Genomic DNA, 17,696 nt, shown 5'->3' on the forward strand with positions numbered 1-17,696 from the left:
GATGAAATTATTGGGGATCATCAATGTTGGTTTCGACGTAACAGATCAACTACGGATCAGATCTTTTGCATTCGCAGATGCTGGAGAAAAAATGGGGGTACAATGAGACCACCTATTCATAAGCTTCAAGAAAGCCCATGATTCAATTAGGATGGAAGTATTGGACAATATTTTGTAAAAGTTTGGGGTGCCCATGAAACTAGTTAGGCCAATTAAAACGTCTTTAAACGAAATGTATAGTAAATCCCGTTGATAATTTCCCTATCCAGAATGGTCTAAAACAAGATGCTTTATCATCACTCCATTTCAACTTTGCTTTAGACTATGACAGGAACATCTAGGAAAACCAGGTGGGACTGAAATTAAATGGGACACATCCGTCAGGCGTATTTGTATCCTAGATTGGATCGATGGAATTTTACAATAAAAACTAACCTCAGCGGTTGGTCTATGCCGATGATGTGGATCTGCTGGGTGATAATATAGATACCATAAAGAGAAACACACGGCCTTTAATTGACGCTATTAACGAGGTTGGTCTAGAAGTAAACACAAAGAAAACTAAGCATATGTTGTCTTGTCACCAAAATGCAGGGAAAACTCACGAAATAAAGACAGGTAACATGTTTTGAAAATGTGGCACAGTACAGATATTTGGGAACGACAATAACAAATTAAAACCTTTTTCTGGAGGAAATTAAGAGGAGATTGAACTTGGTTAATGCTTGCTACCATTCAGTCCAGACCATTTGTCTTCTCATCTGCTGTCTAAAAACATAAAAATTAGAATATATAAAACTATAGTTCTGCCTGTGGTTCTCCATGGGTATGAAAGTTGGTCTCTGACACTAAGGGAGGAACATAGATTGAGGGTTTTCGAGAAGAGGGTGTTGAGGAGAATATTTGGACCGAAGAGAGATGAAGTGTCAGGAGGTTGGAGAAAACTACATAATGATGAGCTTCATAACTTGTACTCTTCTCCAAGTGTAATTAGAATGATCAAGTCAAGGATGACGATGTGGAGGAGCATGTAGCACGAATGGGGGCGAAGAGGAATGCATATAGGATATTGGTGGGGCATATGATTCTCCCTGAGCTGGCAGCAGTGCATAAGCTGTCCACTCACCTGTATCTAGAGCTAAGGTTAAGAACGAAGAGTTCTGTCTTCTGGGATATAATGCTGTGTTTCAGCAAAAGTCAACCATTGTTTTGAAGGAAAAAACATGTATCCTCCATTTTCAGGGTTGAAGAATAGGCCAAGCAAGAAACTAGCATAAAGCAAGCAGCAAGCAGACCCTGTTTTTTGCTTTCTTTCTTGATTTTCACTGGACAACATGATGTTATATGTGAGAACTTCAGTTCGTACAAGGTTGACAACAGTGTTCCGCATTATATCACTCCCCCCCCATGTCTTCATGTTGTGGTGCAAAACCCTTCAAAGCCCAGTGATTATTATATGTATCTTGCTTTAACATGAAAGAACCCTGCTCACACAGTGTATTATGTGTTCTTTTTTATGATTCTCACAATAAATGGTGATTATGTCCCTAAAGAGTACTAAGTAACTGAACGTTGTAATGGAGTCACAGTGGTCTCTGTATTGTAAGAACTGAGTTTTAAAATATTATTTAGAAGAAATTTATGCTTAAAATGGTTAATTTATCACAGGGACAACTTTACCTTTACCTTTTAACCCAGTATTTGTTTCATGAAACTGATAGCCTCTGGACAAGAAACATGTCTTACTCTCTTATGTCTTAGGCACTGCAGATGCTGGAGTTCCTGGAACTGAACTCAATTCTTGGAGTGCATCACTTCACACTTTACAACGACACTTTGGGGCCTCAAGTGGGCTGCATCCTACAGGATTATGTGTCCCATGGGATTGTCACTCTGTTGCCATGGCAACTCAATATGGTTTCCCAGAAAGAAATACGTACCGAGGGCTTGTTTGCAGCTCTCAATGACTGTCTGTACCGTAGTATGTATCGGTACTCGTATGCCGCCCTGGTGGACCTAGATGAGTACATCATACCTCGGCACAATGACACCCTTCCGCAGCTTGTCAAGTGAGTCCTGATTCAGTTGATGATAATGCTAGAAACAGACAAATAAATAAATAAATAAATAAATGGAAGCATAATATAATATAATATCTTTATTGCTTCAAGAAAAACGTACAGGCGACACAATCACCACAGTTGTAAAAGCAGTCCCGAATAATAACATATACTGTAATAAAACAGTTGCAATAATACAACTTAGTCAATGCTTAGTATAATAAATCAATAATAACTAAAATATGGACATTATAAGCAATTGATAATAAAAGTATACATACATTTATACAAAGTCTACAAAAACTACTACACATAAGTGTATCTAAATAAAACAAATATTCACCTGTATTCTATTTCCTTTCTTTTGACCACTCCAAGTATTCATTTATCGAATAAAATGATTGATTTAAGAGAAAATTATTTATAGCTAACTTAAATTTTTTAAAATCACTTGATAATTTTCTTAAATTAGTTGCATGCACATGCACGCACAAACACACATATATATGCAGGTAATGGGTTAAACAAGGGACACTCACAGGCCACCAGAACCGGAATAAACTCACATTAAGGTAGTGGTTCTAGGGCTATTTCCTTGTGTCTTGCATTTCATGCTCTGTTTCATGTCATCTGCTGGATATTACAGTGTCATGTTGGTAAAGTTGCTTTGAATTCTCTGATATTTCACCATTATTATGTAACCTGATGGTGACCTATGAGGTTGAAACATGCGACTATTAGCATTAATATATACGTAATTTGTAATATTTACATTGTTATGTGAGACTGCACACACACACACACACACACACACAAATCAGATGCGGGAGCCAGGATAGCTCAGTTGGTACAGAAATAGTCTACAAGCTGGGTGGGGAAGGAGTCATGGTTCGATTCCTGGCAGGGGAAAGAGATTCTTCTCTTCTTCATAGCCTCCAAACTGGCTCTAGGGCCTACCCAGCCTTCCATCTAGTGAATACCATGGCTTTGTTCCTGACGGTAAAGTGACAGGGGGCCTGAAGCTGACCACTCACCTTCTTCTAGTGCTGACATCAAGAATGGTGGAGCTATACTTCCACTCCCACATATGCCTTCAGGGCATAGCACTTAATTACATAATTAAGTACAGGGACAACTTTACCTTGAAGGGGTGTCCAAACTCTAGCTTGCAAGCCACATGCAGCTCTTTTGAACCATTAGTGCAGCTTGCAGAAAAAAATATTAGTCAGCCTTTCTTTACTAATGCATTAAATTTATAGAAATCTCACATGCAAAGCCTGTACCTAAACATCTATACCTTCCAACCCATGACTGTTGGTGGTTCCCGAAATTCTGAAAATTATCATATATTGGCTCCAATGTTCAATATATTTGGCTACCCCTAGTGTATATATTGACTAATTGATTGTTAACAACACAACATGACGCTCAGATATAATATTTCAAATTCAGTAATCTTCCTCATCAGTTAACCTTTAAAATTTGGAGTACGTATTAATTCCAAGACTGCATTAAGTTTGGACAAATGTTGTACATAAACATTTTTGTTTCCAGATGGCTGGGTACTCGACTTAACACCCGGACAACTGGATCATACTCATTTCAGAATGCTTTCTTTTACCTTCAGTGGGGAGATGATCCAAGTATTGCCAAATCCACAGACATGACAGAGATAGGGCTCGTGACACTACGCAAGACTCGCCGTCGAAGCAAACTGCATCCCCACAAACAACGCTCAAAGTACCTGTGCAGGCCTGAGTTTGTGGTGGAGGCAGGCAATCACTTTATCTGGGAGTTTGTCCCAGGTCATGGAACGCTCAATGTACCCCCAGATGCTGCCATCCTCCACCACTATCGAGTGTGTGAGTTTGGAGGCAATGATTGTATCAAGACTGCTTCTGTCGTGGACCACACAGCATATCGCTACAAAGAGAGGTTGCTGGAACGAGTCAAGTCAAAGTGGAAGGATCTTAAAGCAAAGTGTAACTTGCCAGAACTTTCATATCACCAGACAATGCCCCAAACGGTTGCACCACTTAACAATAACACAAAATCAAAACTTCAACCTCTGAAAGCTGTGGTAAAACAGAGCTAGCAATAGTGTTGAGTTGCAAACCCACTGGTATATAGCTTTGTAATTCAATAGTGCGAAGATGTGATAATGTGTTAACGGAATCACAGATGTCTCCTACATTCTTCAACAAGTGTTTTGCCCTTTCAGAATCACACCATTAGGAAGAAGAAGAAGTCACTGCTTAATAGAGTAGTGCTTCTCTGAAAAACACAGGAATGGAGATGACATAAAAAGAAATATTTCTATTTTATTCCTCCAACCTCTCCTTTTTTTTATACAGAATGTCCCAGGAAGAAAGAACAATGTTCTTGGAGGTCATAGTATTGGTCATACTAACCCAAAAGGTGTATATGTACGTATGTCTTATTCTGGATGGTTTCCAACATAGAGCTATTTTGCTGTACAGTAGTTTGAATTTGGTGCCCAATATTATTCTTCCCTCCTGCATGAGAATTGGTGTGAAGCATCAGTTGGCTGTTGCGACTGTTGATAGTGACATTGTAGGAGTGTTGTGAAAAATGTCCCACATCTTCACAAATGGTGAATATGCTGATATGCTATATGCTATCCTCACATGAGATGTAAAGTGCATTGATGTTGATGGTGGTATTTCCGAAAATATATTATACTAGGTAAGCTGTATCAACTTTATCACTTGAACAATTAATACCAGTATTAGAAACAATATGTAATATCTCTTCCTTAACAACAATTTTTAACTGTACAGTGAAATAGTTCTATCTCGGAAACTGTTTGGAAAGAACAAGTTTACATATACACTTTTTTTTTTCTTAGACTGACCCAGGATATTGACTTTTCCTCCTGGGACACTCTATATATATATAGACACACACACACATTCTTCTTCATCTCATTTCCCTTGTCCATTTTCTCATCCTTCCTCTTCTGCATCTCCTTTTCCTCTGTGCCATAATTCTTCATTTTCTTCTTTCTCTTCAACTTTTTGTTTCTCCTTCCAATATCGGTTATATCTTATTTCTTTCTACTTATTCTTCTTTCTCCTGCTCTCCTTCCTTATCTCCTCCTCTTCCTCCTCCTCCATGTTTAATATTCTGGTCAGCACAATTGCAGATTCAGAGTCCTAAGAAGTTTACTTTAAAGTGATATGCAAACAAACAAAAATAAGACACTGCATTGGATATGTGAGTGGACATCTCAAGCTGTACATACTGCTTACCAGAGCAAGGGGCAGTAGGAACACATGCTTCAGAAAGGAACGTTTTAGTTAGAAATTCATGTTAGACTGGTAGATATGTCACTGGACAACGGGAGGACAGTGTATACAATTCAGTTATACTGAATGTGGTGTGCTGGCTTTTCTCCTTTCAGAAAATGTATACTTTCTTACTGGTATTTAATCAGAAGAACACTGCCTTTTGGTATGTGATGTCATGTAGTCTGGTAGATCATTACCACTGTTTTGGACATATATTGCTAACTGTCTAACTGGCTACATGGTGTCATATCCTAGAGGACAGTAATTATTAATTTCTCAATATGGCGAATATTTTAGTGTGTGCTGCACAACTGTGTCAGCACACATGGGATCAAGTGGGCTTAGAAAGACATTGCTTGGAATATAAATACCATTATCACCAAGCCGAAATATAGCTGTCTGCATCACAGGAGCAAAAGTCTTAAATGATATGTTCCAGCAACATATTTTCTGTTATGTTATCAATTTCCACCACCAGACTTCAGCACAAGATGGATAAGACAATATGTATGAATAATTTTATTTGTATTTGCAATAAATGGCCAGCACAGCCAAGTGCAATGCAAATTCACAAATAACACATGTAGGAAAAATATGTACTCAACTGGAGTATGCCTTTCTAGTCTTGCTTTGTAAAGATAAAATTATCCCTGTGCTTAACTAATTAAGTACTACACCATGAAGAGGTATGGGGGAGTGGGTATACAAATCCACATTTTCTTGACTTTGGCACTAGTTGGAGGTGACTGGTCAGCTTCACGCCCCGGCCACTTTACTCCCAGGGAAAGAGCCAACAGTACCCATGGTATAGGAGGCTGGGTTAGTCCCCAAGGCTGGTCTGGATGACGTGGAGAAGAGAAAATTCTTGTAAGTTCAATGTCCTCTCAATTATCTGCTAGTAAAGTTTTGGAGCATGGATAGAACAATAAGTTTCTGTATTTCCTTCTTTGAAGCCTGACAGACACAGAAGGAATTGTCTGCAGTTGTCAGTGCAACTGCCATGAGGCATCAATACTGGGTCCAACAGAATAGCTTCACGTAAATAATATATGTAAGTTCAGTCCGTACCTCACAGGAAACACACTGTCTCTCCATAACAAAGGCCAACCAGTTAATGCAATTTAGGAAAATAATCCGTTTATTCCGAGAATCATAAAGAATACATAAATACAATGTGTGTACAAAATTCAGAGTTAACTAATGTTCAAGGAGTAGTACATATATAGTAACTACTGCACTTCAAAATGTAAGCATGTGTTCTACTAGACTTCTGAATTCAATATTTATGCTATACCAACTGTACAGGATATTTTTAGCATTTTATCTTTTTTAAGTTCTTCACTTGTATAACTATTTATCCAGTGTACTTGGATACCAGAAACAGTGGAGACATCTGTGTATCAAGAACTGCAATATGAACTCAAAACAATACAGTCTGTGAGAGGGCCTTTTTTATCTTCCTTTTATGAACTCAACAATATATGTGAGAATATAAAAACAGTGTATCAAAATTTAGAACACCAAGTGCAGTGGCATCCAGAATATTATGGGACACACCATATCAGTTGCATGCTCATTGTCTCGTACAAGCTACTGGTGACCCTGCTAAACTTCAATGTGAATGCCATGAGTGGCTGACTATGTCAAACTGAAATTCAACTTCCTGCCAAATTTTGGGGGAATACTGTGGTCTGCTTTTGCATAGACCTCCATGACACATCTTGGGCTTTTACAGTATCACCAGCAAAGGAAGGCCACAGACATTGCCCTTAACAAACTCCCAGAAGATAAAATCTGTGAGTGGTAAGATAAGGTGATCTCACAGGCATTGCTACATCTTGACATTGCTGCAAAGACATTAACCTCTGGACTGTCCCTTTCATGTCCAAATTAACTTGTTTGCACTCCTGCAGATCTGCAAATTATACTGATTTACTTCGTCTCAATAATGTCACCTCATTGCTGAATAACGTTTTGTGATACTGACAATTATACCTCTTGACAGCAACAAGAATATATAGTAGGCTGCAACCAAGGTGCCACATTGAAAGGTTAGAGCTGATATTTGCAACTGGCATATACAAATAGTTCAAATGTACCAAAATTAAAGGTGCTCTAAGTAATAAAGGAGTAATATTGTAAAGATCAATTATGGACACTTCATAGGAGTGCAGAGCCGATGAAAGAGAATACTGGATGGTGTGTAGCAGAAATAATAAACTCAAATCACAGTGCAGGACATCCTACCAATCTATGCAGCCCATATATGGCACTGTAGACAGTCTACATAATACATCACTTGCTTCAAATTTTATATTGTGAAATAAAGTATTGAAACTGTGCCATGCTAGGCCAACCAATTTAGTCTTGGAACATTATTGTCATTTGGGACATGTAAGGAGAGCAGTGTCAAGAATATTTGACCCTTAGAACAATTGTGTTGAAGAGCAGAGTGATTGGGTTAAACAGAGTGAATCAACAGAATCAGGAGAAAGAAAAGTAAAAAAAATTAAGCGTCATATATTCTTTTCACTGTTCCTAGTTGCAGAGTTTCACTCAGAGCACTGGTCTAGATCCCCCCCCCCAAATATTAATACCAGTTTCTTCAATGCTTGGTTTCTCTGTCTATCCTGAAGGTTCCTCCAATGTTGGTAATTATATACCATGATACCACATCCCAGGGCACAGCAATTTACAGTCACAGCTATGACAACCTCAATCTCACAGAGATAAAAACGTTTTGATTTTCAAAACATGGCTCATTGAAACATAACACAACCTGTAAATGTTTTGGAGTTGGTAAACCTAGAAATCAAACAACCAAAATTATGAGATGTAGTTGTCATTCAATATACAGAGAGTCCCAGGAGCAAAGGTCAATGTTCTGGGAGGTCATAGTATTGGTCATTCTAAGCAAAAATGTGTATATGTACATATCCTATTCCAAACGGTTTCTGAGCTAGAACTATTTAACTGTACACTGTATAGACGAGCAACACGCCATGTCCTTACATGAGTTGCACCGAGATAGAGCTATTTCATTGTACAGTACACCGTACAGACCCGCAACATGCCATGTCCTCACACAAGTTGCACCGAGATAGAGCTATTTCACTGTACAGTACACTGTACACTGTATAGAACAGCAACATGTCATGTCCTCACATGAGTTGTGCTGAGATAGAGCTATTTCACTGTGCAGTATACTGTACACTGTACAGACGAGCAACATGCCATGTCCTCACACGAGTTGCACCGAGATAGAGCTATTTCACTGCACAGTACACTGTACACTGTACACTGCACAGTACACTGTACACTGCACAGACGAGCAGCATGTCATGTTCTCACATGAGTTACAAGTGAACTGTTGCTGATGGTGTAATTTTCGAAAATGTATTATCCTATGTAAACTGTACCAACTTTGTCACTTGAACAATAAATAACTGTATTAGAAACAGTATGTAATATCTCTTTCTTATCAATAATTTTGGAACTGTACAGTGAAATAGCACTATCTTGAAAACTGTTTGGAATAAGATACATGTACATATACACTTTTTTGCTTAAAATGGTCGATACTATGACCTCACAGAATATTGATATTTCCTCCTGGGAAACTCTGTATACAAGTTAATTAGATGTGTTTCATTTTACAAATACGTTGTGAGCCCTATGGACAAAGTATATAATCCACATTCAAGTCATTGTGTGATTTCAGGTTCTCACAGCAGAGACTGAAGATGTCTGTCACCACATAGCCTAATAGGCCATTACCACAATTTCAGAGGAACGTGTTTCCTCCATCTTTTAGCTCTTTAACACTGAAGATGGGAGCAGCACATTTCTGTGAAACATTTGTAACAATCTACCGGACCATTTGATGTCATACCGCATAAGACACTAAATTTTCTAAATCTGTTTACTTTATGTAGCTTCAGACTGAGAACAATACACATACACACACAAAAATACATTAGCCAAGACCTCTGAAATCTTATTTATTTGTGGTTTATATAATGATGTTCTCAGTAGGTCAAACTATATAGTGTGAAACAGTAGAATAAGAAACAATCTAGAAGGGATGTGGAAGGAAGTGGTCATGGCTTGTTTAAAGGTACACTCTTGTCACCAAGTAACATAACAGATGCATTCTTAAAAAAATTTGTATAAGGTGAAATCATGTTAGTTTGACATGAATTTTCCATAAGAATAATGTAAATGGGGAAATCTTGGAAAAATCTTGTTAGACCAGAAAACCAATCATATCAGTCAAAAAGAAGCCCTATGTTTAAGAACCGTGTTAAACCAAATTCACGTTGCTAGAATTTGTGTTAGTCAGGGATTTGGTATATTGTCTCAGTATTCATCTGGTGAGGCCAGAGCCTCAGAGAGGATATTAGATGTCCTGATCACTGAACACCATCCAAACAACTAATCACAGTAATGGAGTGAGACCCTCTGGGTTGTTCCCATATTTTTATACTAGCCACAATGCAGCAATCATGTCTCCCAGTGACAGGCATTCATATCACCACAAATACTAAGTTGTATGCAGATTATCAAACTCATTTGGACCAAATAAATTGCAATACTATCAAAACTAATGCACCTATTTGTGTTTAACATTTCAAATGATGAACACTGAAAACAACAAGGCTTTCTTATTGGACCCACTAGCTAACTACATCCAATCCACAACCTATTTCCTTAACTCTCTCCTGGCCATAACCTGATACACTGGAACACTGAATATTTTCCTATTATGTGAGATTTGAGGCTTTCATGTAAATCACAACAAAGAGTAATACTGTCTTCCGAGATGTGATGTGTAGTATGATAACATATTATAAACGTTTCATAATAACCTGCTGCCTCCATCTTCAGGGCAGAAGAGTGAGTAAAAGCAAATCAATGAGAGCAGCCCTTTTCAATAGCACAGGTTCCCATTCAGTTTACCCACTTTCATGGGTTCACTCTTAGCCCCAGTCCTTTCCATCTCTTCCCCAAATCACTGATTGTTTCTTCCTGGGCAGATTACCCTTCTACCCTAAAAATGAAGGTAACAGTTGCCTTCAAAATGTTGGTAATTATCTGCCACACTATGTGGTGTCCCCTCCCCAGGAGACATAATCTTCACATGAGGAAATATTAGCATGATTGGGGCAGGACAATCAGTCTCTTCAATGATCTTTCTGGTCCAGCTCCTGGCCCTAAATGTGGCATCATTACCTTCATAATCAGTTTTCATGATCAAAAAAGAGAGATCTTCAACCCACCATATATTTCTAGGTATAAAAGTATACAAATTTATAAGATGCTACATCAGCAGTACTTTTTATATCGAATAATGGACAATATGAAATGATGACAGAAGATGGGATCAGCAGAAATGTGATTTATGAGGGCTGCAGGACACATTCCCTTTTGGCATACATTGCAATGAAGAAATTATGAATTACAAATTCCACAAATAACAGAATATACGAGTATATGCACAATACATAAGAAACTGGAAAGAAAACATTGATAGGTTTTGGTCAAAAGGAAATCTGGGGACCTCTGAAATGATGGCTGGATTTTGTTTTGTAATATCGATCTTAATATCTCAATAGGCCTAACATTGCAATGGATGATGATAAAAAAGGAAAACAATCAGATTATCCTTTAGAATTTTGCTTGGGTCATGAATTGAGACTGAAGATTATTGACCTAGAATTCTGTCTACTTTTCCCAATAGCAACTTACTTTCTCCTGTCTGGTAACTTTCAATCATCTATCCCCAATTGGTTCTTCATATTCCACAGGGATAAAAATGCAGGGACAAATCACAAATGTGTAAGGGTAATGTTTTTAACACAAGAAGGTTAGTAGTTAATTTTATTCTTCAGCCATCTCCCACCTGCAGAAAGTAAAACATTTTAAAATAATGTTATGTAGGAAACAGATTTAATATAATACATTGCAAGAAGAAATCATTTAAATGTTATACTTTATTGATACTTCTGGTAAAATGTCCTAATTTTGTTCTACGCATCTGTCTTAATTATTTTCAATGGGCCAATCCTTGAAGTTTTCTAACCACAATAAATTGATTTCCAATTTTGTAATCTTCCCTTTAAGTTAACTTCCATGTCTCAGGCTCTTACAAACCAAGTGAAATATAGTCTTTTCACTCACACCTGACCAACTTATAGAAAATGCCGCGCCATAGCTCAACCAGTTAGTTGCTGGCTTACCACTGTGGCGGCCCAGGTTCAATCCCGGGCCTGGTCAAGTGAGATTTGTGGTGGACAAAGTGGCGCTGGGGTAGGTTTTCTCCGAGTACTTCGGTTTCCCCTGCCAATCTTCATTTCACCAAATTCTTGATCATCATAATCGCCTGGGGCAGGTACAACAGGCCAATCAGTGGCCGCCATACTGAATGGACCCAACTGGACTCCAACCCCTACTATCTGAACTTATAGAAAATACTGTTAAAATTTCTCATATTTGTGTCAATAGTGACTACATGTTAACAATTGTTCTCTGTTACTTTCAGCACCATGTTATGCCTTCTGAACTGCTCTATTTTGTTTCTAATCCTGTAAATACTGGGCAGAGTATATACCTGAGCTCAAATCAACCTAAACTGAACCTAGAAAGAAATATTTATACTTATGAACTCTAAAGATGTAAATAAGTATTTAAATAACATAAAGATGGTAAACAAAATTTCATAAAGAATAAGGGAAATTATGGCAAACAGAATTTATAACTTCTCTAGCAATAAAAGGGTTATGCAGATTTCCTTTCCAGGTTGTCACCAGAAAAAAAAAAACTATCAAGGGTGCAGAGTTTATTTACAATGAATGTATGTACCATGAAAAAGTATATTTATATATCTACAACACATTAACATACAAATTTAGCACCATCTGGTAATCACTGCACAGAACCACTCATTACATTGCTCAGTTGAGAAGCACTGCACCATGTGATGGTATTGCACTCCGATACATAGCATGCTGTCAAGTTGAAATAACAACATAAGAAACTAATGTACAACATCAGCTTTCAATAATTAGCTGCATGGAATATTAAAGGTTTTTTGTTTCAGCAAACACTGCCACTGACATTTTCAGGATTAATGTTTTTGGGGAGCAGGGATTCAGAAACACTCATGCTTATATAGACAGTCAGTGAGTGGGGAGGTGAAGCCCCTTACTGGACAAAACAGAGTACAGGGGCATGCTACCCAACATGGAGTGACCACATGGCTAAGGAAAAGAGGCTATGAAAAAGTTTTTAGAGAGAAGGTGATCAAGAAAAGAGGTTAGGAGAGGGGAAATTTCATGACCTCTTCTAATCACATGAGTACCAGAATTTCTGATATCATTTCCTAACTGCCTGGTTACTTTTAATTTTTTGAACACTCCTTGAACTTTTGTCATATCCCCTTTTCCTAATCATGTGTTTCACAAGACTATTTTCATCACTGATTCTGAACCATGGGGTTATTCGTTATTGAACAGCACCCTACTCCTGTTTCATCCAACCATACCTTTACCTCCGTCTCCACTCACTGACAGATGAATATATGGATATCTGACCTCTACCCACAAATTGATCCTGAAGATGGCAAATGTAATTTTTGCCACATGTGATCTGGTATGAAATGCTTGGGTGCTTTGAACTTCTTATTGTACTTGAACTCTTGTCAACATCAATGATTATGGAGGGTTTCCAGTGCAATATCAGCGTACTCTGTTCAGAGTATAACAGGACCACACACCTTTTTTTACTAGTGACCAAGATTGGAACATCAATTCACATTTTTGTACAGATCGAACTGTTATGGTGAACATGATTTCAGTAGACTCTCCATTACCCACTGTGAAGATTAATTGGGGGAATTTTTATAACTGCCTAGCCACTGATTATTGCCTCCTGTAATGATTTAAGCATTGTCCATTACATCTGTTTCAGTAGTAAGCATCAGTGATGTTTGACAATAATTTCTAGTAGACTAAATATTCATATTCTGTTGCAGCTTTATCACACTGTTTACTGATCAGCAGCATGACAAATAAACTAATTTTTGGGGTCAAATGCAGCATGGATAGTACATACTTAATTTCCCCATTTTTGGGTTACCTATTGCTTTTAGTTACCTATGCTACTTCTCCTTTCCATTACTGTGGATAATCAAGAGCTCACCATATTATTTTGGACACTATCCATAGCCTTGCTTTCCTTCAAACACAATGCTTCAGAAATGGTTTCCATCATCAGTGCAAAGAATAAAAGTTCCTACTCTGTTCAGCCTGTTAGAATGAGCTCATCTCAATAACTGGTCTACCTGATGTCAGAAATAGATCCAGTTTCCACAGTATTGTACTTGAAAATACACAAGACAGTGTGCAGAGTCCAAAATAACAATATTTAACATAACACATTAATGTCAGATATATGTAGACTCAGATCAAAGTGTGTATTCACCCTCAAAGACAATTTTCCTGAATCACATTCAGCACGTCTAGTTCAGATTTCAGAATGAGATGCAGAAAACCCCTATTTAGATTTCTTCTGTGATCAGTAGGTTTGATCACTAATCTGAGGCAATTTAAAACAGAGATTATTGAGTTGGGAATACTGAAACTAAAAGGTTAATTGAGGGAAAGCCTTAAATCAAGGGCCACCAAATTGAGGTTCCACTGTATACAGGTATACCCCAATTCACACAACAGTTTTGTTCCTGGAAAATGCATAAATTAATGATTTTCCACAAATTCAAGAATTGGTGTTATGGAAGACTTCTAGTTCTATAACTTGTGTGTGATATTTCATGGTTATTTGAAACATTTGTACCTAGAACAGAACCTATAAGCCCTCATGCTACTTGCCAGTCACTAAATGCATACTTTTTTTTATTGTGGGGGAAAAAAAATTGTAAATACAAAACAGGTCTAGGCAATGTCCATTCAGCCTTCTGCAGCAAAAACACAAAGGACTGTCCAAAGTGATTCTGCTGCCATCTGTGTGTTGTACTGTGATACTATAGCAAACCCCTGAATCACTTTACGGAAGCAGTGGATCTAACACTAAACCATAGAAAATCTTGAATGACAAAAATTTAAAACTGAGATTATTGATTTTGGATCACTGATATCTAATAAATGGGAGAAAACATTATATGGGAGTTACACTCTATATATGGTTTAGTATACCACATAAGTTGCTGACATCTAGAGATAATTCTCATACACACACAGGAATATTGGTAACAATTTCCTAGAACAGGTTACCTGAAATGGGAAAGAATACAGATACAATAAAAGTGACACAATATTGTAATAACATAAAAAGATAGCTTAACATATAAAGTTGATATTAAATATAAATTTACATTAGAAATATTACTTATTTATTACCGATATCAAATATGATTCAGGATAGCTAATGAGTGTAAATTAAGGTTTAGGGCTACTTGAAGAGTATGGAAGCAGAAGGTGCCATTAATGGTGGCTTCCATGGATTCCTGGTTCATAACTTCTGATGTTGAACAAGCTGAACTTTCTTATAATTAAGCAACATCCATAAAACAAACAGTGTACATGCAAGAGCATGTTGTGTAAATACAGCGTGTCTCTAAGAAAGAAAACTATGTACAGTGTATATACAGAATGACCCCACGTTACAGCATGATATGGTCTTGAAAATGTATTTCTACCTCAAAAGTCCATAATGTGAAACCTAGTCATCCACCGATTCAATATGTGTTATAAGTGGAGTACACCAATTTTGTAGGCCACAGCTGTAAAGAAAACACTTCTTTACCCACTAGACATAGTAACCATGCCACCAGCCATCTGCACATAACACTGACACATGAGGACAGGATTGCCGAAGACAGGATACTATGGGATGTCAATGCTCGAAGAGACAACCATGTAAACTTATAACAAATGTTTATTGCTGTTAGAATGAATATTACAGATGACCAGGGAAGCAGGGCATGCCTGATGAATACCAGTGAAAACTCCCTTTGTAGCAGGCTAGTCTGCACTAGCGATGGCAGTGATATTGCTGTCCCTGAAAAGGACCGTTTGTCAGGAGTCAGGTGCGCCTGCCAGATGCCAGGCGAAGCTCTCATAGCAGCGGACTAGCCAGCACTAGTGTTGGTGTTCTTCCTTGCAGCAGCTTGGTGACTGTGAGTCAGCTCACCTGTTGGATGCCAGGCGAAGCTCTCATAGCAGCGGACTAGCCAGCACTAGTGTTGGTGTTCTTCCTTGCAGCAGCTTGGTGACTGTGAGTCAGCTCACCTGTTGGATGCCAGGTGAAGCTCTTGTCAAAGCAGACTAGTCAGCACTAGCATCGGAGTTCTTCCTTGTGTGGCAGCTCAGTGCTCGTGAGCCAGCAGGATGCCAGACAAAGCTCTTGCAGTAGCAGACTAGCTAATGCTAATGGTGGTGGCAAGACTGGCTGGCTGGATGGCCTGAAGAGCGCTGGCAGAGTTGGCTGCGGTGTTGCCACTAGTACACTTGCTGTTGCAGCGTTCTCTTGATGCTAGTGTAGTTGTGACTGATGTTAGTGTGTCAGACATCCATATCTTTATACTTTTCCTGCTAAGCAGTGTGCTAACCAATGGGCACTGGAGATGCTGTGGTGAGCACTGATTGTTTTTTTTTAATGCTAGTGGGGTGGGATTAAGTCCCTTGTACTGGAGCAACTTCTGGCCTATTGTACCAGCCCCAGATGATAGGTGAGGGTGATTGTGGAGCAATTGGTGGAATGAAGATTGGCAGTGGAAACCGAAGTACTTGGAGAGAACCTGCCCCAGTGCCACTCTGACCACCACAAATCCCACTTGACCAGACGCGGGATCGAACCCGGGCCGCCCAAGCCGGCAACTAACAGCTTGAGCTATGGCGCGGCCCAACACTGAATGGTTAGCACTTGCTTCACTGTGGGAGGCTCCCACATCACATCAGCAGGAAATGTGTGTGGTGGCTAGAGTGTGTAGTTCATGTGGGGAGCTGTAGTGGTGTGGCAGGTGGTGCTCCAGTCAGGGTTGCACTGACTGGCAGGTTGAAGGTGTTGCTCCTGCAGTCAGTCCCATTGAGGATGCAGGCCTGCTTGACCCTGTCAGTTGACACCATGACAGACCTCCCACACATGAGGAGTGGCAGTGTCTTCTCTCTCTGTGACAGGACCTGGCATAGGCCACTGTAGGGGGGCTCCAAAACCCAGCACACTGCGGCTGACAGATGAAGGTATGTGCGCAATTGTCAAGGTCGCTGTGCATGAATGCAGCCAGGAAAGCATGGCAAGCTGCCAGAAATGGTCTGAGGTGGGCCATGTCGTGCTGGTGGAACTTGGTGATGAGATGCACTGGATTCATGGGGTCAGCAGTTGGAGTCAGTAGCTCACTGGGGATCTTTAGGGGCTCACCATACACAAGCTCAGCTACTGATGTCTGCAGGTCCTCTTTGAATGCTGTGCAGATTCCGAGGAGTGTCCAGTGGAAGCATTCCACAAGTCCCTTCGCCATGGGATGGCGGGTGGCCATCTGCGAAAGCTGAATACCACACAGTCTGGCCAGGAATTGGAAAAGGTGAGATTCAAACTGATGTCCCTGGTTGGTGGTGATGGTCTGCAGGCAACTGAAGAGGGATATCGGCTGGTCAGTAGGGCATGTGTCACGGTGTTGACTGTAATGTCCAGGATGGAGACAACGTCTGGCCAGCAGGTGTTGACAGAAGCCAGTGGTTCTGTGAAACAACTTGTTCAACATTTTGTGTTATAGTTACGGCATTGAGTAATAAAGTGACGTTGCAAGAATACTCGAGGTCTTGTTTCATGAGATGTACTCTGAACTAATCAGGATACTATCTATGGACTTTCCTACAGGGACTGAGGAAACCTCAGACAGGAAAGCTAATGTCCCAGGCAAGATTTAAACCAAGCACCTTCCACATACAACTCAAGAGAATTACTGCTATGCTAACCTGCTCAGTGAATCACTATTTTGCAGTGTGTTTAAACAAATTTTAATATATGTCACAAATTGTTTAAGGACATATTTATGGTCTGTAGTGTAAATTTTCTGGTCATGTTTCATAATTTCAAATTCCATAACCTCAATTTCTGTAACATGGGGAAACAGTGTATGGAATTGCACAAACTCAAGATGCACAAATTTGGGTATACCTGCATTGGGAAATATAAAACTTGTGAGAGGTAGTATGAAGCAATCTGAAAGCGTCAACAGCATTCTGTGCTGTCAATATGACCACGGGGCCATCAACTACTCTTTCCATTTTCAACATATGTAATTCACACT

General features: G+C 39.1%; 1 protein-coding gene and 1 long non-coding RNA gene across 2 annotated transcripts in view; one reads left to right on the forward strand and one right to left on the reverse strand.

The window, feature by feature from the left end:
- Positions 1-6,077, forward strand: part of LOC111870577 — an 85,267-nt gene extending 79,190 nt beyond the window's left edge. The window contains exons 6-7 of the mRNA XM_023862972.2: positions 1,762-2,069; positions 3,615-6,077. Coding sequence (XP_023718740.1) covers positions 1,762-2,069; positions 3,615-4,155 — 849 coding nt within the window. The 3' untranslated portion in view covers positions 4,156-6,077. The remainder of the gene's footprint in view (positions 1-1,761; positions 2,070-3,614) is intronic.
- A 6,119-nt stretch (positions 6,078-12,196) lies between these two features.
- On the reverse strand, positions 12,197-16,098 carry LOC111870584. The gene is made up of 2 exons (XR_002843878.2): positions 15,676-16,098; positions 12,197-15,577 (listed from the first exon to the last, which is right to left on the reverse strand). It is a non-coding gene; the product is annotated as an uncharacterized LOC111870584 (long non-coding RNA).
- Positions 16,099-17,696: the final 1,598 nt, after the last annotated feature.

This window comes from Cryptotermes secundus, unplaced genomic scaffold (assembly GCF_002891405.2).
Source record: "Cryptotermes secundus unplaced genomic scaffold, Csec_1.0 scaffold244, whole genome shotgun sequence".
NCBI lineage: Eukaryota > Metazoa > Arthropoda > Insecta > Blattodea > Kalotermitidae > Cryptotermes > Cryptotermes secundus.